At 40.3% G+C, this 23,314-nt stretch overlaps 1 protein-coding gene across 1 annotated transcript; it reads right to left on the minus strand.

Annotated features, from left to right (window-relative positions):
• Positions 1-1,185: 1,185 nt before the first annotated feature.
• LOC119741639 (protein O-glucosyltransferase 1-like) lies at positions 1,186-23,113 on the minus strand. Its single transcript, XM_038217475.1, has 3 exons — positions 22,832-23,113; positions 11,443-11,533; positions 1,186-4,187 (listed from the first exon to the last, which is right to left on the minus strand). The coding sequence occupies exons 1-3, from the start codon at positions 23,028-23,030 to the stop codon at positions 4,034-4,036; spliced, it is 444 nt and encodes a 147-aa protein (XP_038073403.1). The 5' UTR covers positions 23,031-23,113; the 3' UTR covers positions 1,186-4,033.
• Positions 23,114-23,314: the final 201 nt, after the last annotated feature.

Genomic DNA, 23,314 nt, shown 5'->3' on the forward strand with positions numbered 1-23,314 from the left:
CGATTTAAGCGATATGACAGTTTGTACGATGTCGGTTTAGCCGGAGTTTACTGTATACAGGCATGCAACTTTTCCGCGGATTCGCGGATTTCCGCGTTTTTTTTAAATCCGGCCGTGAAAAAATAAATATCCGCATTTTCGCCTTGTGTCAGTCTGCAGCGCCCGTGGAATCTTCCCGATATTGCGACTTCGCTCGCGCACAAAAATAATTTTGAAGTATATCGTCTGGCTACGCGTTTTGTGTACGTAAAATGGAATGAAAAAAGTGCAGGACACAGACTCCATACCCGTGCGAGTTATCCAGCATGTCGCACTGTAGCGCCCTTTATCGATTTTAAGCTGATAGTCTGGTTCCGCATTTTTTTCTCACGTTAATGAACGCGTAGGGATACGGATACTATACTACTGCACGCGCTGGATATAACTACGTTGGAAAAACGTATTGGAATTTGGAACATCGATCGAAATATTAAATGTACGTACGTGTGTCAAAATGACTTCAAAAGGAAGGGCATCATCGAACGAGAAAAAGGACAAGAGTATATCAAAACTGTTGATAATGGCATCAAAAATTCTTGGAAATGGGACTGGTTGGAAAGAGAAGTGGATCGAGTTCCTCTTAACAAAGCTGTCTGAAAACTTGATCGGCCAGGCATGGCGTATTGCTTGGTGTGCAAGAAGGAGATGAATTACGGCAGACACGGATTAGTAACGCTGCAAAGTGACGAAACATCGTGAACTAAATCAGCTACGAAAAACGAACTACCGTCTCCAAGGTAAGATATGGAATATTATCGGCCCAAATTTACATTAAACAATTATATTTTTGGTAAATTTTGAGATTGATTTTTTTTTTATGTGACTGTGAATTATGATTTTTTTTTAATAGGGATAAGGGGGAATTTTTTTTGTACAAATGTTTTGTTGATGTTTTCTTCATGTGCTATGTTTTAAGTTTTTGGCTCATTCAGTTTCAGAACAAAATAGTGGTGTTGTTTTATCATTTCAAATTTTTTTAGGGCCTATCTTTTAATTATTTTTGGAAGAAATGCTGCAACCTGACGCCACTTTTTTCTTCATATATCATCTCAATGAAGGTCATTCATTGCAAAAATGATGATGAAACATGAATTTAGGACCAAGTTATATTTCCTGACACTCCATAGACTTTGTACACAATCGCGGAAGTGGCGTCAGGTTGCAACATTTATTTATTATTTTTTTTATAAGAATAGGCCTAAATACCGGTAACTTATCACTCCACACGCCCCTTACCTTTTCCTTATACATTTATTTGATTTTTTCCTTTCACTTCTTTGCAGAAGTAGACAATGCTGCATCAAAGTCGCCTTATGGTCTGCATCCATTTTTCAAGAATGTTGTTTCTCCGGCCTCATCTGTTGCGAAGATGCCACAGCCGCACACGCCGCTGAGTGATCGGGTTGCTGCCACATCTGATACTGTTGTTGCCTTCATGGCAGAAAACAACTTACCCTTCACAATGGCCCCCAAGCTGTGCCAGTTTGCAAAAGAAATAAGCCGAGACAAGAAGGTGCTAGATAATCTGAAAATGAGCACATACCGCTGCATATCAGATAGAGTTTGGAGTCGCCAAAACTATGGAAGAAGAAATCATTTCAGATCTCCAGTCTGCATACTTTTCTTTGAACAGCAAGACATTCCATCGTGTTCTCAGTATCCTTGTGAGCTACTACTCATCATCACAGAAAAAAAGTTGATGTGAAACACCTTGCGTCAGTTTCACTTGTGAAAGTCAACAGCGAATCCATCTGTCTGGCAAATGACGATATCTTCACAAGAAAAAACATCCCATGGAAGAATCTTGTCTCCGTCTTGATGGATTTTTGTGCAGTGATGAGGGGCAGCAAGACTGGTGTTGAGGTTCGTCTCAGGGAGAAAGCCCCACATCTGCTTGATGTGGACGGTGATTCTTGTCATCACGCGCATAATGCTGCAAAGAAGTTCTGTTCGCACTTCAACAATGAAGTGGAGCATCTCTTCCGGAACATCCATAATGATCTGCAGTATTCAGCTGACCTGAGGAAGCATCTAGAAGAACTATAAGAGTAGTGCCTCAAGAGTATGCCTCTCATCGCTAGCTGTCGATATACAACATCACTGTTGATGGCAAACGCATGATGGACCCCTTGCTGGTGATGTATTATGGGTTTCTAAAGGGAGAAGACAAGAAGTTGTACCTAGATTTCATCACCAACATCTACAAGCAGCGCTCTGTCAACGCCTCAGCGAAGAAGCGCATTGGTGAGATTCATGCCGTTCTCCAATCCAAAAAATGACAGATGACGGTAAAAAAAAAAGCAACGAATCTGTGAGAAGCTGTTCTACCGGTCCAAAAACACGAAACTCATCATGAATGTGTACATCTCCGTCCTGCCCATGCTGAAATCCTACACAGTACTGTTTCAAACCAAAGATCCACTGGTTCACAAGTTGCATGAGAAACAGAAGCAGCTTGTGAGAGAGTTTCTGTGTGAATATACTCAAAAGCCTGAGGCCTTCACTGATACATCAGTAACCAAGCTGAAAGTTGATCAAACGATGATTTTCTTGGGAGGAACACAGAAGCAATTCTGAAAGGCCTCACTCAAGAGGATGGCACCTTGTTCAGGAGGAATGTGCTTGAGGCATATGTGGACTGTCCATCAGCCCTCCTGAACAAGATGCCTCTGAGGAACAAATGTCTCCGACTGTTGTCAGCAATTGATCCTGAGACAAAGGGAACCACACGCACCTTGTCATACATGAAGGAACTGCCTGGTGCTTTGAAGAATGTGCTCTCTGATCAGGAGCTGGATGAATATGACAAAGACGTCAGAAAGTCCCATGCAGATGGATCGCTGCCCCCACTGAGTGAAGGACAACGTATAGATCACTGGTGGGCAAAAGTTCTGGCCTCTGGCAAGTACAACGTGCTCAGCAAAATGGTTATGGCTGCACTGAGTATATTCAGTGGCCCTCAGGTGGAGAGTTCATTTAGTGTAATGAGCAAATCATGCAATCCAAGTCTTCAAGGCTTCAAGTACATGTAGAAACCTTAAGTGCTCTGCAAACCGTTAAATACTCCATACTAGCTAGCCACAAACCATCTCTTGCCCAATTTTTGAAGAAGGACTTTCTTCATGAGTCAGTCAACAAATCTCTTGTAGCCAACATGCGGATGGCAAGAGCAGAATCGCACAGACATCTTGCTGAGCAAAGAGCATCTGCCAAGCACCCACTTCAACATGCCAAGCCCCCAGCTTCGAAAAAAAGGACGCTAGAGGTTGCTGCCAAGGTTGCCAAGAAAGCCAGACTAACTCACATGGAGAAGCTGAAAACATCTAGAAGAATTCATTAGTTGGAGATATCGAGGTCACAACTATGTTTTATACTTCACAGAATAAAAGGTAAAAAAGAATCACAAACTTGAAGCATTTTGTGTATTTTTTAATGAAAAATATGCCATCAAAAAAGCTGGAAATGTGTCAGTCAGCTTTCCATCAAAGTTTTCAAAAACTGCTTAGAATGCACCACAGAGCATTTATATTTCAAAATTTTTTCGGGGCCCTAAGGCGGGCCCGGACCCCCGCCGTAAAGACTTCGCGCTACGCGCTCGCAGTTTCAGGTCGAACAGTTTCCTCTTTTTTAAAAATTGAAGAGTTCCATGCCTGTGTATGTGTTAAAATATTGGTTAGAAGCCATGCTTGTTTAATAAATTACCAGAAAATCTGGTAAATTTTTTGGGTCTTGCACAAAAAAATTTGCAAATAAGTCTTGCATTAATTTTTGGGTGTTGGACGAAAAAGGGGTTTTTGAATTAATTCCACTTTGGCTATCTACACTTCAGGGTCAATCAATGAAACGATTAACACTTTAAAAAAAAAAAAAAAAAAGGTCTGTGACGTGGGTCACAATACCGGTAGATAGTTTGGCCAGCATGGCTGACCACCTTCTCTGCCAATGGGTAAGCATGCAAATGTTCATGTGGATTGTACATCTATGCTTAATAGGCTTACCTTGCTGCAAACATGCATCTCTTGCTGCGATAGAGTTTGTGATTGATGATCTGGTAGTGATTACCTATTCCTCTTCCAAGGGCTTTTTTGAACTGCTCTTGTGTGATGCCACCCTTTTCTCTCCAAACTGACAAATCCTTCTCAATCACACTGAAAGACACAGTAAATGAACATTTAAATCAGACTATTATTCACACCATTGAGCTTGGAACACAAGGAGTTCAAACTTCCCGGGTCAAAAAATGTAGCCAACTGATGGTAGCATTATACACAGCGACCAACCAGTGAGAACATAAAACATTTCCAGCTCAAGGTCATGTACACTGTTTTTGCACTTAATCCGGCAATGGGGATCAGGTCCTGCAAATGTAACAAAACCACAGGGAAGCTAACTGCAAGTAAAATACAGGTATGCTGCGTATAAAACGTATACTCGATCTCGATCCTGCTTCGATCCACCATTTACAATGGAGGGCAGGTCTTTGAGTGCAAAATGGCCATTTTTACAAGTGATACAATCAGTGCAAAAACTTAGATTTTCATTCTATGTTTGTCTAATATTACAGTAAACCGAACTGGATGCTTTATTTAATATTATATTTAAAATTTGTCCACACTTGTCAATGAATAACATACTGGTAGCTTTCACTAACGTAGAAGCCAAAGTTGGTGTGAAGAAACAAGGAAAGAGAAAACCAATTTGTTCAGCAGGTGTGGCTGGTTTGAAGTCATGGTTAAATGATCAGGTGATATTTCTTTATAAGTATTGTATTTGTATTGATACAGCTAAGTCAATGGGATAAGGAAATTGTGTAAAGCATGGCTGAGATTTGTCGTGCACATAACGCCATATTTAATATGTCGAAAGTGATTATTAGAGCAATGCAGCACAGAATGCTTTGGTCTAAGGATGTGACGTTTACACGTTAGAGTGAAAACAATTCTAAATCCAGTTACAAATTTTACATTAAATGTTTAAAGGAAACCCGAATAATAAGAAAGGGACCTGCATTTACCGTTCACACAGTCTTTTTTTGAGTTAATGCTACATAACACAAATAATGAACGATGTTTTCAAACCTATTTAATATACAAAACCTTAAAAGCACTTCAGTTCTTGATTACTTTCGAAACACACAATTTAGATTGCATTTTTTCAATGACTACCATTGTTGATTTATCATGTCAATCACACCGGTATGTAGACATAATGATCGAGTATGCATCAGCCTTTGTGAATGGCTAAACGTTTAAAGCTACTGGTAGAGTCCCTCATTTGCAGCTATCCAAAAAGTAACTGACGAAACTATTGTTGAAAGTATACTCAGTTTAAAGATAGTAATGGTACTAAACTCCCTGTGAAATTATTTGTTCTCGCAAAATATGATAAAAAGATTAAGGCAGCCCGAGGGTTGAATTACATCAAAATGAACAAATATTCAAATAAACATACACATAAAACATTAAAAATAACAGCCCCATCAGCCAGAGTCAAGTTATCATCCATTATCAAGTCATCAACCTTTAACTCACCACAGTGACCTTGACCTTTGACTGAACTAATCCCAACTTGCCTGTACCCAAGGGCCTACCGAAGTTAGACACCCAAACCTCATTTCTAACTGAAGTTTCATCCAGAAACAATTTACCTTTGAACTCACCACATTGACCTTGAACTTTGACCTTTTGACCCCAAAACCAATTACAACTTGCCTAATCCCAAGGGCAATCCCCTAATGAAGTTACAATCCAAACCAATATTTCTAACTCAAGTTATCATCTGCATATAACAACAGACGGACGCCGTAGGCGATGACAATACCCCTCAAGCCGCTTGGCTGAGGGGTAAACAAAACCACTAAACCAAACCATATAAAATATATGCATATTTGTAAGTAAAAGTAGCGTCAAACAATTAAAAGACAAAACAAGACAAGAACAAACAGCACAAGTCACACTACAAGGATAAAAGCCACTGGATAATGAATAAAACCACTCGATTAACCCTAACCCACCTCACTCCTCCAAAATCCTCCTGGCGGTTTTGGAGGATTCTAGAGGATTGAGGATGAATGGTGATTGAATCAAATGAGGATTCTGGAGGATTGAGGATGAATGGTGATTGAAGCACATGAGGATTTTGGAGGATTGAGGATGAATGGTGAATGAAGCACAAGAGGATTTTGGAGGATTGAGGATGAATGCATTTTGAGGCAGGACTGTCTGATGATTTTGAAGGATTTGGCGTTGGTTATCCTTCATTTAAACACGAGTGCAAAGTTTTGGGATGAGGAGGATTTTGGAGGATTGAGGATTAATGCATTTTGAGGCTGGACTGTCTGACAATTTTGAAAAATTTAGGCGGAGTTGAAAAATTTTGGAGGATTTTGGAGGATTGAGGATGGTTGTAAGCAACAAGGGCCTAGGGGGTTAGGGTTAAAATATATACAGTCAGCTCTTTTCAATACAAACTTTGCTGAGACGAATTCCGGTCATAGCTAACATAAAGCCTCGGTCTAACTGTGCATTCATGTGCAAATTGAACTGGACTGATACTTCTCTTGACACAAAATTCGTTATTGCTGAGTTTGTATCAACAGGAATCGACTGGATAGCCTATTGATTTAATAATTTGGTTTTGTATCTGTTGGTACATCTAAGGATTGTGAGGAGATGGGAATTTCCGAGATTGTTATTTTTGCAGGGGGAGCCATTCACAAAATCTATTAGAATCCAGAAGTGAAATTTAGGGTAAACATCTCCAGTCTTTTGGATAATGGGGGATTCCTAAATCACTGCAAATCTCATCATAACGGTATGTTCGGTTCATACAGTAATCATAAGTAAGGATGATGCGGAACGCTTTCTTTTGCATTTTCTCTAAACATTCAAGTTGTTCCTGGTAAGACCAGAAAACCACACCTGGGAAGAATATTCTACAGCAGGCCTGATGTACTGAATACGGTTCTAAGGTCACACACAAGTATATTGCAACGTTTTAGTTGTCGTAAAAAAAAAAGTTTACGGTTAAATGATTTACACGCAGAGTTAACTTGGGCATCCCATTTAAGATTATCTTGGACATGGACAGCAAGGAGTTTAAGACAATTACTTTGGTTGTTAGGTGAATTACCGATGTGCAGAACCAGTGTAACAGGAGTGCGTTGGAAACAAATAGTCATAAAAATGTACTTACATGTAGCCGGATTCAACAACATGTTGCTGTTAGACTATTATGTTGCAGACGGTCAAGTATATTTTGCATGATAGTTGTTTCATCCACATTATCAAATGGTAAAAACAAATCATATCTTCAACAAATTTGTGACTCTGGCATCAACAGGCTTAGTCTAACCCCCTAGGCCCTTTTTGCTAAGAACCATCCTCAATCCTCCAAAATCCTCCAAAATTTTTCAACTCCGCCTAAATTTTTCAAAATTGTCAGACAGTCCTGCCTCAAAATGCATTCATCGTCAATCCTCCAAAATCCTCCTCATCCCAAAATTTTGCACTGGTGTTTAAATGAAGGATAACCAACGCCAAATCCTTCAAAATCATCCGACAGTCCTGCCTCAAAATGCATTCATCCTCAATCCTCCAAAATCCTCTTGTGCTTCATTCACCATTCATCCTCAATCCTCCAAAATCCTCATATGCTTCAATCACCATTCATCCTCAATCCTCCAGAATCCTCATTTGATTCAATCACCATTCATCCTCAATCCTCCAGAATCCTCCAAAACCGCCAGGAGGATTTTGGAGGAGTGAGGTGGGTTAGGGTTAATCATAGCTAAAAATGCTATAGATCCCATTTTTGTGCCCTGCGGAACACCTACATTGTTTGTTGCCCAGTCAGATAAAGGTTCCACCATTACGGACACACTGTGAGCGCTTGGATAAAAAAAAACTACAAATCCAGGGGATGAATTGGTGACTGACTCTATCAAAAGCCTTTGAAAAATGACAACTACAACCACACCGGATTGTTTAGGTTTGTCAGTTTCTCTACACACATCATCAAGCAGTGCTACCAGGCAGTGGGTGGTTGAGGATCCCTTGTGAACCAAACTGGCATGTGTCTAGTGATGGACTAATATCATTCATTATCCAATTAACTACAAAATCTTCAAACAACTTTACAAAAACAAAAACAAGAAATAGGTTGTAATTGTTCAATGTTGAGGGGGGGGGGGACTTTGGAACTTGGACGGTAATGGCTCTTTTCAGGACCCCACCTTCACGCGGAGAGCAGTTAAAACATTTTTGTGCATCTTCCCCACAGCTTCAAGTTATTTATTTCAAACTTTATTCATTCGCCAGATACCGAATTGATTTGGGCAAGTTGGCATAAGTTGTGGCGCTAACGGGCCCAAATGAAACATATCAAACACATAATGGACTCCCAGGTCCTGTACATGTACCGGTACGACAATTACCATTTGGCTCCCAGGCCAACCATTAATGATTGGGCACGCATGGCCAAGTCCACATCTGTGGGGGACAGCCATAGTTGCGCTATGTTAATACAGCACATCCAACCCTGGGTCGTACTACAAAGTTCAAATCACATTGTATTACTAAAAACATCAATATCAGTAACACTATTACAGTAGACATTTTATCATCAAATAAATGATCAAATGCTTTATAATTTATTCTCAGACTTTCTCAGTTGGAGTTTTAATTTAATCATGTATAAAAACAATGCCTAAGAAATTGCCACAGACTCACACTTGTCACACATCAAATTCATTGACTGAGTGAATACAGTTCACAATAAGAGATAAGCTGTGATGCATACAATCTACTTACAAGCTTTTGCTATTGAAGTCCCCTTGTAGAATTCCACTACACAGGGACACACTGTGCACTGAGTTGTCAAACTTTTTCATGAACATGATCAATATGCATTACCAGGTGGTAGTGTATGTAAGCTACATGTATGTATGGTTGCAGACCAGTAAATCGGTCTGAAATTGCCTACGCCGGCCAAATCACGATTTGCATGCCCTCAAAATCTTCAGTATTTGAGCATGCTGTGGGCCATGAACTTGAGTGTTTGTAAAAAATAGGGGTGGACGCCGTGCACAGGACTGTGAGTTTGTAGTTCCGTTCAATTTCGATGAAATTGGGGCCCTTAAAGCGCTCTATTTTGCAACATTTGGAGTGTAGGTATCGTTTTTTTAAAATGGCGATGGGCTTCAGGACTATTTTCAGGGGTGATCATCTTCGGATGGAAATTTCTCCTAAAAGTCATCAGTTGACCCCCAGAAAATTGAAAAGAAAATGAAAGATGATGAAATAGGCTTTAATTTGATGTGTGTCTCGAACACCTTGGAGAGTTGTGAGTATTTTTCCCGAATTTCTGAAGTGGGAGCATTTACTATTGGGGTCTATGGAAGTTTATTTACTGGTCTGCAACCTATAATTTCTTCTTCTTCTGGCTTCTTCCATCGTTTGTTGTCAAACGTGTGCACATGCGCTTTACATTCCAGGACAGTGGTTTTTCGGGGGGGGGGGGGGGGGTGGGCAGCATTTCAAAAGGGGTCACCAATGGGAGTAACTTACAAGAAATTCCTAAAACACAACCCGATCAACTCCTGGCTATAATTACATCTCATGCGGTTGAGCGCCTTCGATGACTTATCAGTATAGTTGGTTTCCCGGATTTACGATTGTATATAGGCGTTCTGGTTCTGGCATGAACTGCACTTCACGTTGGCTTGTGCCACTGAGTGGACACCCATTTAAATTAGACATAAAAAGGGTCATAGGAAAAGTAACCTCGTAATGCAGTCTGTAAGTGGGAATCCAATCTTCAGGTTGGCATGAGATAGCAAGCTTGGGGCCAAAAATACGTTCTCATTTTTCTCAACGAGTTTTGAGTTTTCGTAGCCGTAGGCTACCCGAGAGTTACGTGAGCGGGAAGAAAAAGGCTGGAAAACTGATGTGGATATTCAATGATGCGAAGGTTTAATTAATCCCAGACACGTGGCATTGTTAAGTTGGCAAATTAGATAAAGCAAAGTTTGTGTTAATAATTATCCGCCGTAGGCTGTAACATATAAGGACCCGTGGTGCGAAATCAGACCAGCACGACCCAAATTATTGGGTAATGTGTATATTATTACTTTACTAGATTTTGGGTTTATTCAAGGATTTAGTGGAGAACAGTATTTAGTTGATCACATGTCTTAAGGGTTTCATACAGCCTCCAGTAAATTACCAGTCGGCCACAACAGTACTGGTTCACCAGGCCACCAAAAAAAAAAAAAAAAAAAAAAAAGAAAATGGAGGTATGGGTGTTTGGATGGTTTGAGCCCAGGGAGAGAGACGTGAGATGGTCCATTTGTCAAATTTTGAGTGGTAGGCCAAGGGTCAGCACAAACGGACGAGCCACTATCGCCGGGGGTGCTGGCTCACGTCCATTATCCTTGGAATGATGGATCTCAACCAATCTCCCTCCATGGGCTCTTGTGCTGCGGATAAGTGATTTATCCGCAGCGTTTATCAGCTTGCGAAAAGCGATGGCGCTTCTAAGTGTGAGAAGCGATTGCGCTTATTTTTGCGACAAGCGACTGCGCTTCTAAATGTAGGGACATCTATAGTCCCCTGGGACTTGTGAGAGGCGATTGCGTTTCTAACTGCACGTACGGATATCCGTAGTCCATTGGGACTTTTGGAGAAGCGATTGCGCTTCTAACTGGATGGATATCCGTAGTCCATTGGGACTTGTGAGAAGTGATTGCGCTTCTAAATTAGTGTAGGGATAGCCGTATAGTCCCTTGGGACTTGGGTGAAGCAGTTGCGCTTCTAGGTGTAGGGATATTCGTAGTATTGGAATGTTATAACCGTTAGCATGTAAGTGGTAACTATGGGAATTTATTTAGCCATGCTGGTAGTTACATGGACCTGTTAATTATTAGAACTGGTAGCAGGTAAATTGTACATGTGATTGTTAAACCGTGCTTGTTGGACTGTTTCAAGCGAATAAATTATTGCCGAGTGACCACAGTGCTTTTCTACGGTGTGATTCTCTTCACAAGGACATTTGCTGGGGTGATTGTACTGGGGATCAGTGTGTTGGTGCTGTGCACAATGATTGGATGGCATGCAGCAGGTGCGGTTGAAATCAAAGAAATGTGGGGTATTTATTCCGATGTTTCCTCCTTTTTGCGACAAAACAAATGGCTACAAAATGTTAAGTTTGAATAACTGCTTCACAAAATCCAATCGGATACTGGAATTCAAACTAAATCTTGGAGAATACCTAGAGATTAAAATTCCATACCGACTCTGTCATTATTTAGGTACTGCAGCAACATCACTCGGTATTGTTCGAGATTAAAAAAATACTGTGACTTTTCAGGATTACCAAAATACTGTGCATCCCTAATGTACATACCTGTCATGACATGTGCAAGAATCTTGCTCACAGTCCTTATACTGCATTACAGCCGAGCTTATTGCATCAAGGTAGGGTTGCCATTTTGCTTCTGAAAATGTAAGAATTAAAATTCAGTTATCCTGGAATGTTACAATCGCACCTTGGGATATTTAAATTGAAGTCACGATTGACGTGTCACTGCTGCCGCTCTCCAGCAAACAACCATCAGTATGGTCTTGTGGTGTGCATATTTGAATAATTTAGTATTTGATAATTCAAACTTGGATTTAATTGAATATTCAAATATTTGAAAAATTGCATGCAGTGTGTAAATATGCATTGTACTTTCTGCATAGACTAAGCGAAACCCAGACTTGGGCCAAGTCTATGTCACTCTAAAGAAATTTTATAAAAAATGGGATGGGACCCAATACGAAGGTGTACAATTTTTGGTTTATCAGAATTTTTGAAAGGTAAATTCCTCTGAAACGGGTTTGCTCCATCAAACAAATGCACATATGTTGTTGTTCCGACGGGTTGACGGCTGTTTCATGTCTGCAGCCAAACGCTTGTGATGCAGTAGCGCATCTGTCAGCTTGGTTCAGGATTTCTTGTACACTTAACCATTATTGGCGCAGCGCGATTAGAGGACTGGAAACTTGTCTAAAACGTTGTCTATTTGGCTGTGACATGATACATATAAAACAACTGTCAACAACTCGGAACAACTGGTGCCCTGCACGAATCTCAGTGGTGCCTTAGCAGATATCATCATATGCACATGCGTTCGGTTACCTCAAGGGTTCTCACCATTTTGTAAGTAAAGGATTCAGGGTACTGTGCATGACTTTTTAGAAATGTGATAAACCACAAATTGTTTATGTCCATATCAATTCCTATTTTTGTCTCAAATTTCTTTGGAATGACAGATCCTGTGCAAGCATGGATTTACAGATAGCCTCATATGTGAGTACATAACATGCAGATGCTCATAAAACATTTCGGATGTTGATCAAGTGTTTAGACGCAGCTATGTTACGTGGCGGTTTATACATGTACCGCCATGTTTACAGATCTAGCACCCCAGTAACTGGATCTAGAGATAATCAAGTGAAAAATACAGTCCCAATTTAGATTTTGTTAACACGGCCTTTCCTCAACACGACTCTTGTGCGCGCGCTATTTTGAGAAATAAGTTGAAGTTTTCATGGATCTCTTCTTTTGATTAATACTGCCCTCTTGTGTATTCTAAGTCAATAAATACCACCCTCTATTGATATGAGAAGCCCCACAGCTTTTTTTTCTGAATCAAAATCGGTCAAGAAATGAAAAAATCATGTATGTTTTGCCGTTTTTGACCCAAAATTTAGTAAATTTCTCATTTTGTAAGAGGCTAGAGATCCAGAAAATTGGAGGGGGGGGGGATTTCTTGAGACCTGTATTATAAGATTCCTTGTTTCTTTTTGTGTAAGAAAATGTGGATGTTGTTCCTGCGCATGAGTGTGCCTTGGGCCAAATCAGCGTTTGTAAAGGCGAGTGACAATTGATGATAACTGACATTCCGTGACGCCCTGATTATGACCAGGTGCAATTCGCCAGCCGCATGTGCGGTTCCTTTAATGATGATAATATACCAACATGACCAATTTTTCATAAATAAAACTTATGTCCATTTATGACCAACAGATATAAAATATAGGAAGTTGATCATCATCATTATTTTTTTTAATTAATAAAAAAATATCAATGAAATCCTCATGAATACAATATGGGAACTACTGATACTAGAGTGTCTGATTGATAGGGGAAGCAGGTTGGCCGGGGTGGGGTGTCCAAGTTTGGGGTGGGGTGAGCCGGGTGGGGTGTTGAGGCAGGGGACCAGGTGGGGGTGACAAGGAGTGTGGATGTGGGGTCTGAGATGGGGTGGGGTTGTTTGGGTGAGGTGGGCCGGGGAGGGGTGTGGTCTGTGGGGTGGGGATGATACTGAATGGGGTAGAGGTACGTGGGTTGTGTTGAGGTGGTGGGGTAGGGTGATACTGATAGGTGGGTGGAAGTGGGGTGGGGGTGTGTGGGGTGGGATGTGGTGGGGTGATTCTGATAGGGGTGTGGAAGTGGGGTGGGGGTGTGTGGGGTGGGATGGGTGGGGTGGGATGTGATGGGGTGATTCTGATAGGGGTGTGGAAGTGGGGTGGAGGTGGGTTGTGTTGGGGTGGGATGTTAAGGGGTGGGGTGATGGTGGAAGTAGGGTGGAGATGGGTTGGGTTGGGTTGGGTTAGGATGGGTGGGGTGGGGGTGATACTGATAGGGGTGGGAAGTGGGGTTAGGGTATTATTCAAGTCCTTGAATAAGAGCCCTTGGGATTGTACTCGCATGTAATTATTTATAAAAATGGAAATGTTGTAAAACATGTTTGTGTTCCATTTCTTTTATACCGATGAGATTAGTCTTTCTGGATCAGCGATTCTTATGATTCCGTGTTAAATAATGTCAGGAGTGGATATGGCAATATCATTTGCACCATTGTCTTTCTCACATCAAAAGCTTTAATATGATGCAAAGTTTGACTACTGGTATATTTGAACTTAAAGGAAATGTACAACATTTGTTTTTGCTGCAGTTTCCAGAAATAAATGGATTTGGAAGATTAGAATGTTATAGCAAATATTGTTGAACTGACTTGTTAATAATAATAATACTACTACTTATTACCCTGGATTGGACATTTAGGAGACATCCCGAAAGACTTGTGCACAAAATTTGTCAAACTTAAATGTGCCCTAACCCAATATTCCCTTGTCCTTTTTCCACGAATTTCGGTATGTTTACTAAAAAGACCACAAGCAACAAATGCATGTACCGGTATAACCTAATTGCGACAATAAAATGGTGCCTCTAAAGGGGGCTGTGACAGAGAGACATGAAAATGTCTCCCTAATGACCAATGTCTCCCATCGTGCAAAGAAATTACAATAACGTGTCTCCTTAGTGGTACCTTTACACGTAAAATAATAACCATATTTATTTAGCGCCTTTTTCTAAAAGATACAAAGCGCTGAGGGAGAATGCAACCAAAGACAGATAAATTAAATATATGAACATACATGTATGAGACCCATTATGTAGCACCTTTTTGCTAGGTGCTGCAACAAGTGTTACTGGGATCTTTAAGGTGCATCACACAACACACGGGACCTACGACTTTACGTCCCATGCGAAGGAGGAAGCAATAATGGTAAAGTGCCTTGCTCAAGAGCACAAGCACCATGTTCCCATATTCAGGATTCTAACCCATGTACCACGGCACACGAGTCGAACACCATAACCCCTTTAATCACAGCACCCCAACTTGTTTCACGTTTTGGGCTTGTGGATGCTGGAAAAACCAAGAAAGCCAATATGTTTTTGTAGTCTAGTTCCCTGACCCCCTAAGATGAAACAAAGCAATTTGTAGACTTTGGGGAACTATAAGGTCAGAGGATCAGTCTGGAAGGCTTGTACTCCTTCACAGGTGTGTAGTCAATTGCAAAGAAAATGCGGACAACTAAATATGAAAAATTAGGAGAAGTTTTTGAACCAGTAAGGTATTTCGTATTAATTTGATCATTTTGTTTTTTGATGTTTGCAAATGTTGTTTCTTCCCTTAAAATAAACTGTGTGCTCATTTAATAAGGGACACAGTCACATTGACTCAAATTTCGACCAGAAGAATCATGGAGTAAGGCGTTTTTGGAGGACATAACTCCTTAAGCAAAGCACCTGTGGCAATATCGTTTGTATCAGTGTCTTTCTCAAATCAAGAGCGTTAATATGATGTAAAGTTTGACTTTATTTGAACTTAAAATAAACAGTATGCTAATATAATAAGGGAAACAGCCACGTTTACTGAAATGACGACCAGAAGAGTTCATGAAGTATTGCGTCTTCGGGAGGGCAAAACTCCTGATGGGAACCTTTTTGACATTTACAATGCATCATGGGAGTGGATGACAAACATTGCCCGAAATTTATGTGCAAGTCTATGTCACGGCAATGATCGAGTTCGGCAATGAAATTTTCACACACTGTTTCTGTAAAGGTACAAAGAGAATAACTACCTTTTGGTTTGGTAAACATGTGAGTAATTCAGGAGGAATCGGTGGGGATTCCCTTCCAAATTGGATGACCGTAAAATCCCTCGATCGGCTGTGTGTGCGGTGTGCGTGTGGCCGGCCGTGCACAGCTAGCCACGGTGAACCTTCATTGGGGATTTTTTTAAACGAACACGACAAAGGGTGAAAAACAAGATTTCCCATGATATCAATTTGATCCTGAAAAGAAGTTGGATGACAAATATCATTTGAATGTTGATGTCCATGGTTGATTTGTTCCTCTTTCTGTATAAACAGATGTTCCTTACAGCTTCTTGAGGACTTTTTGTAAGTTTCTTTTAATAGGGCAATGTATTTTTTTGTAAAAGGCCCATATTTGCCAGTGTTGTTGTTTGGGTTTTTTTGGAACTGTTTTTTTTTTTTTTTTTCATAGGTTTTATCCATTTCATTTTTTCATCATTTCAATCTTTTTTTATTCTGGAATGTGCATACATTTTGTATATATGTCCTGTTGGAAAATACTAATAAAATATTATGTCAGTCATTTTTAATACTAACGGTTTCCTTTCCTTTCACAAGGCATTTGCTCATTATGCTGCTCCACCATTTTTTATTCCAAATTTATTTGCTGCTTTGTTTTACTGCTGGAATTCTTGATATTTTTTTCCTAATTGAAAGTTGCAGTTCATGTTTAGCAACTACCGGTACCTGCAAGTTGTTCTTATTGCAAATTGTTTGATTTTCTAACTGCAAAATGCTGTTCACAATATCAGAAGCATTTTTTTCTAATTTTCAGCTTAATTTGGCAAATACCTGAATACATGAATGTATTGCCTTATTCGAAGAGTTCGGAATTTAATAGGCTAGGATTTTTGAATTAGGTTGGAAATCGCATTTTTATTGTAACAATCAAGAGATGTAGAACCAGACAAATTAACCCCTTGAATGTACATGTATTCGGAGTCTCTCTCTCTCTCTCTCTCGCTCTATCCGAGGCTAGGAAAATAAGGCAAAAAAAGTGCGGTATAAACCAGTCTGTGCATACACGAACGGTAGCTATTCACTATAGGGCAGAGGGCTAGCATGGCAGGCCCACGCAGTGCACTGTTTACTGGTCAGTCGAATTCGACGTCGTAAAAATGCCAAGAAAACACCGATGGAGAAGGAACATTTTTGCAAGTTTATTCACAGAGCTTGATCTCTCTTGTCTGTGTATGTATTTTCCATGTTCAAGAGTTCATTTTGAGATGGCACTACTCGTATTTGGAGTGATACGATGCAGCGTGTTTCACCAAAATTGTCCACAGTAAAAACGAGGTCTGTCGCCCGCTGGCCACACATGCATTTACTCATGAATTACGGGTTTTGGCCAGTTTCCAGTCTTGACTAGCGTTTACTTTTTGTGGCATTTTTTGTATAAGCTTTCGTAGTGCAATGGAAAAAGTACAGTCTAAAACTCCGCATATAATTGAATACCCCATTTAATCAGCATTAAAAAAATGGCAACAAAAATATTCCAACTGACCAGACCCTATTTTGGAAAAGCATGTAATCAGAAGCAGCAGTATTTTTGGGCCTAAATGGGAATGACGATTTTCTTCGTTTATTAAAAAAGAACATTACAACAACAACAGCGCACGGCCTATTATTTTGTTTTAATGATACTCTAGAATGTACTTTAGAATATATTTGATTGTTTGATTAAAAGACCAAGGGCTGTTGGTAATCTTGACCCTTATTCCTTTAAAAATAAGAAAAACTTTAGAACAATTCATATTAAATAAATTCACAAATTCGCAGGATTTAACGAGGAGTTCAGAATTTAATGGGCTAGGATTTAAGGAATTGTTTTGTTTCAAAAATCGAGAGGACCAGACAAATTTGTCTAGAATATATATTTAAAATATTTTTTGTTCAGTTGATGGTCCAAGGGATGTTGGTTACCTTGATATTATTTGTTAAGAAAACTAAGCATAGTTCGTATTAAATTTTTCCCAGAAATCCACAGGATATTTAACAGAGAGTTCGTGTAGGTGTTTGTCGTTGTTTTACTTTAAAAAAAAACGACCAAGCACATTTTTATACATGTCCCCAATTACAGCCGGGGAATAAACTAGTGTCCTATATATTCTTGTCTGGAAAGCCATTTCGAGACTATGATTGACAGGCAAACTTCAAAACTTATACATTGTATATCTTTGATGATAAGTGGCCTTGGAGGTACTTGCACCATACATCGGTCATCATACATGCATGCATTCTTGTAGCTGGAAAGATCGTGGTCAAAAGTTGATACACGATAGCAGATAATTGACTCCAGGATTTTACCACTGCACTATCTAACCACAAGTGCGTGTACTGGAACAATAAAACGATGTGTAGGCTGCTGCAGGAGGGAACGTTGTTTATGGATTCAATGAAGACAGGAAGTTTACGACCTTAACCTGACCGCAGACCAGACTGTTTACCAGTGGGATAAGAATGCTGTTTTGCGCCCTTTCGTCCAAACGCAACAAGATTAGCGGGAGGATTATAGGTAACCATTGGTTACCGTTAACCGGTGGTAGGTAGAGTGATCGGTACTGTACCGTAATTCCCCAGCGGACCACACCATTTGTGGTAATGAAGGGGTGGTGTTCTTTCTTGGGAACAATAATTACCAATATTTCCGCTGATTAAAAAAAGAAAAATGACGACTAATACTTGTTATGGTGTTCGAAATATTTCTTTATTAGATAATAAGTTGTTCAACGTCACAATATATATTTTTTTTTCTTGAAATGTATTCAAGAAACGATGTAAAATGAAAAAAGGGGACTGAATCACCCCTTGCAAAATTAATTGATTCGCCCATGAAAATGTTAGCATCGTTCCCTACGGCGCTACAGGACAAGATCTTTGGTTTTGATTTTTTGAAGAAAGTTACGATCGAAACTTGAACTTTCAACGTAATTACTCGCTAGTAATCACACAAATTTGATAAGTTTTGAGGTAAAACGGGACCTGTTTAGTCTTAGGGCAAAACAAATCAGCAACTGTTTTCACAAAAGCAAGATTTGTAGCGCTCACCGGCGCAGGCTGCCGGGCCATGCATTAACTTTTAAGGCCGGGGACCGGACGGGGCAGCCGGCAGTAATTCCCGTAGTTTATTTCTCAGGCCAAACAAAAAAAATGGTGTGTTTATGGTAACGGCCTGAAAAAAATCCAGGTAGGTAGGTAGGGAAATAATTTTATTTTGTAAAATTTTTTTTTTATTTCAGTTCTGCATGCCCATGCGTGTTCTTTCGCAAAAAAATTGTATAAAACCACTATTCAAGCATTGAAGATATTCAATCGATACATTTCAATCCAAATTAATTTGTATCGTCGGCCAGGGTTCTCCCCAGGATTTTTACAAACGTGTGGGGGAAGATTTGCTGTGATTCAACAACCCGAAAAGGTTTGAACTTTAGAAGCTCTCTGGTGTATTTTAGAGCTAATCTGAGGGTCTTTATCTTAAGATTTGTCATTGAAATTCAGAGGAGATCTTGTAGGTCACTAATATTTTTGTAATTAAAGAACAAAAATCAAAAAATTAACATTTCACAACCTGTGTTTCATTGCTTCCTAACTAGAAAAGTATGAATTACATTTACATGTAAGTTTAAAATTAAGAAATTAAGGTGGAGAAAAAAACAACTTTTGCTTCCGATTACATGCCTTTCAAAATAGCGTCAGTAGGTCAAAAAATTATTTCGCCAATTTTTTTTGGGGTGCTGATTAATGGAGCATCATTCGTACTAATCATAGAGCAAGGAATCATGTTTATTTTGTGCCTGGGTTATTTTCATATGCGCCACGAAAATTATCAAGACTGGCTATCAAAAGTGATTAAAACTTGCCTCACCTAATTAAAAATATATTTGAGGTCGGTGATTCCACTATATGCTTAACATACATCACGGCCGCTGGCACCACCAACATTCCGCCTGGCTGGCCCAACATCGCGCCGTGCTCACGGCCCACGTGGCCGAAAATCTTGCACTACTGCAGAAACACGCTACGATGTTTCACCACAAGTTGGAGCTTTGCAATCTCGTCATTTTAATGGAAAACACATACACAGAAAGTAAAGATCACGTTCTGTGAATTAATTCGCAGAAATTCTCTTTCTCCAGCGATGTTTATTTGGTAATATTTTTACGATCCAACTTCGGCCCACTACATCATCGTGCTGTATGATACAAAGTATGGACCGGAGAGAGGCAGTAGTCACTGGTTCCGGTCCTTCATCATACATTGATTCCGTTAGCTGGCGAAGGGAACCAGTGTACCATGCTGTATGTTAGCTGGGTGCTGCTGGTGGTCGACAGAACACGTCATCGTGTGCATTTTGATCACACATGCATCGGAAAAACAGGATTTTGGCCAAGATTTTGAAATAATGGCGTATGTAATGATCAAATTGTGCATTTTAATGGCGTGTATGATAATTATATTGTGCGTATCAGGGGCTAAAAAATGTGATCGGCATTTTTTTGTCGGCGTATCGGGCCGGCCGCAATTCCAGCATATCGGACCGATACGCAGAACGCACGTTTGTACGTGGGGAGAACCATGCCGTCCGTCGGCCAGCCAGGCGTACCCCGATGCATTTGTGCAAAAATAATCGTACTTCGTAGTTTGAGAATTCAAGTTTTTGAGATCGTCGCGATTTTTGCACGTTTAACACAGGTATGTTTGTGTCAAATCATGGTCAGATTCAAGTGTGAAAAATGTTTTGTTCGTGGCAAATAATTAAAAGTACTTGAAATGTTTGAAATTTGTCAATTATCAACCTTCAAAATGGCAATAAAAAGTTTGAGGTCGGCAATTTGGCCGAAAAAATTCCAGGTCGGTCGGGTTACCGTAAACACACCATTTTTTTTGTTTGGCCTCATCATCAATTTCCATAATTGTTTGTAAGAGTATCGATTGTAAATGATTTGATATAACTGTTGTGGCCCTTTTTATAGCTTTGTAGTGTAAATGGAACTGGTTCAGAGCATTTTGACTAGAATTTGGAGGCCTTACAAAATTGAAACCGCTGCTGTCGGTGCGGCTTATACGCCGGTGCAGCATATACGCCGACTTCAGATCTTAATTTGCAGATTTTTGCATGCTGCGGCTTATACGCCGCGCGGCTTATATTCCGAAAATTACGGTAGTACCTTTAATGTATTTGTGTATTATCAGAAACGAGTAGAGACAGATTAAAGAGGACTTAGACCCTGGTAAGTTCATCTGTTATGATTTTATTTATTTTTTTATACCAAAATATATCGCGATATATATCGTATCGTTTGATATGTATCGTGATACGTATCGTATCGTGACACAGGCATATCGTTTCAACCTTAGTGCTGAATTACGCTGGCTGTGTCGATACAACTATGTTGTCAGTTTTGGTGGACCATTGTGGAATGTTTACTGATGAATCTTTTCAACCTTTTTTTTGACAAATTTAAAAACAGTCTACCAAAACTGACGACTTGTTACGGTCTTAAACAGAGTGTTATAATATCTCTCGAACACATATTTATCCCTTATTTATATTACAGTCGTTTTGCTAGTTCCGGATCGCTTCAAATAAAATGTGTCCCCATGCAGTATGTACTGAGAGCAGCAGCGTGTCGCATAACGCGCACGCGCCAGTACATGCTGCAAGATTTGAGGCAATGATTATAACATGTATACATATGCGTCTCCCTCTACAATGGAAATTCTAATTGTACACAATTTTTTTTGTGCACAAACCAATTGCGGTCCTGGCCATGCCCGCAAGGTTGTCAGGTTAGCGGTTATTCCTCCTTTTTTCACTGCAATTGTAGGCTGAATCTTCATCGTGGATCGTTTTTTACTTCAAGGACCTGTGTAATGGTTATTCCAGGCAAGTTTGGGGTGAGTTGCAGTTGCAATTAGTGTGTAACGGGGACAAAATTGAACATTTTCCAACATTTTTTTCAATTTTTTTTGGGACCTGCCTACGCTGCTCGGTTACGTAAAAAAATAAGCTCCAGCCCTAGATGACAACCCAATGATAAAATTCAGGGCTGGATAACTCCAGCTAGGTAAAAGTGTCCTCCCTGGCCCGTTAATTCTGTCCCCCTCCAGGTAATTCTGTCCCCTCCAGGTAATTCTGTCCCCCAGGTTTTTTTATCCCCCTCTTTTGAAACCTGGAAGGTTATTGTTTTGATGAATTCACTCTATAGATCTACAAGGTATACATTTTGGACTTTTAGTCTGCCCTTCATGAATATAAAAAATATTTAATTTAGTCTATTAGATGATACGTGAACACAATGTTTTGATTCGGAGTACGGTGAAGTCTATAAGCTCCAGCCCTAGATGACAACCCATACTCCTAGAACTATGAGGCTCCGCGTGAGCGGAGCCTCATAGATCAAGAAGCCCGCAAAATTGCCTGCAGCACAAAACACTAATAAAGTACAAAAACGTCCATCAAAATGCAGCCATTTCACACAGAACCACTGCACAGTTTGCCCCTATACTCCGTACTTTATCTCTTGACATACTCACGTATCTTGTGCGGAACTAACATAGGTGGATTCTGTCGGTTTTTAGGCCAAAATGATGAAAAATATGCCCTTTCCGCATTGAGCCAACCTGACACTTGAAACGTGCACGCATTATGATCGAGCGATGATTTTCGGTTCGCTCGGAGCGCGCCGCGGGGGGTACGGTACATGCACTTGTACGCAGCACATACTATCATTTCGCCTGTACCGTACCCCCCGCGGCGCGCTCCGAGCGAACCGAAAATCATCGCTCGATCATATGCGTGCACGTTTCAAGTGTCAGGTTGGCTCAGTGCGGAAAGGGCATATTTTTCATCATTTTGGCCTAAGATACGTGAGTATGTCAAGAAATAAAGTACGGAGTATAGGGGCAAACTGTGCAGCGGTTCTGTGTGAAATGGCTGGCTGCATTTTGATGGACGTTTTTGTACTTTATTAGTGTTTTGTGCTGCAGGCAATTTTGCGGGCTTCTTGATCTATGAGGCTCCGCTCACGCGGAGCCTCATAGTTCTAGGAGTAGACAACCCAATGATAAAATTCAGGGCTGGGTAACTCTGGTACCATGACCAGACTGGGACCATAAGTGCAGCTAACTTTTACCTAGGTAATTCTGTCCCCCCCCCCCTCCCCGGACACTTTTACTGGGGGACAGAATTACCTTCCACACCGGCAAACCTTTAGTAAACATTAGTTTGCCGGCATTACCTCCGGCAAAATATCCACTAGGCCTACTAGGCCTAGGCCCTATCTTATTTTTATTACCTGGATCCGGGTTGGTAGGCCTATTTAGATGATATTTGGTCTTTCCGTCCTCGAAACTATCTTTTGAATCACAATTTCCTTCTTCCATGTGACATTCCCATTCTTCAGCAAGCACTATCTTTTGACGATACACGAGAGTTAGTATGATTAAGACAGTGTAACATGCACGGGGAGAATACGAGTAGGCGTCCATGGCCATGTTTATGGGGAAAACATGCAGACTCGCCCGTTGATATGATATGTACGCGTTAATAGATCTGGCTCAGGTAGCTACGGATTCGGCCGGATTTCTGGCTGCGTATTCTAGCCGCGCATTCGCCAAAAGTCAAAGAATCTATAATACATGCGGCAAAAGGTGATCTATAACCAGAAAGATAACTCTTTTATTCAACGAACTTTTCAAATTAACGGCACATAACAATATTCTTCCACGCCGTATCAAAATACACAACATGAGCTACCATTTCATCAACCATTATTGAA

Source organism: Patiria miniata, unplaced genomic scaffold (assembly GCF_015706575.1).
Source record: "Patiria miniata isolate m_02_andy unplaced genomic scaffold, ASM1570657v1 HiC_scaffold_11, whole genome shotgun sequence".
In the NCBI taxonomy this organism is placed as follows: Eukaryota; Metazoa; Echinodermata; class Asteroidea; order Valvatida; family Asterinidae; genus Patiria; species Patiria miniata.

Coding starts and splice junctions, on each gene's coding strand:
- LOC119741639 (XM_038217475.1), bottom strand. CDS start 23,030: ATGGCCATGGACGCCTACTCGTATTCTCCCCGTGCATGTTACACTGTC. Junction 11,534..22,831: donor GCCTACCAACCCGGATCCAG/GTAATAAAAATA, acceptor TTACATTTTCAG/AAGCAAAATGGCAACCCTAC. Junction 4,188..11,442: donor TCTTGCACATGTCATGACAG/GTATGTACATTA, acceptor TGTGTCTTTCAG/TGTGATTGAGAAGGATTTGT.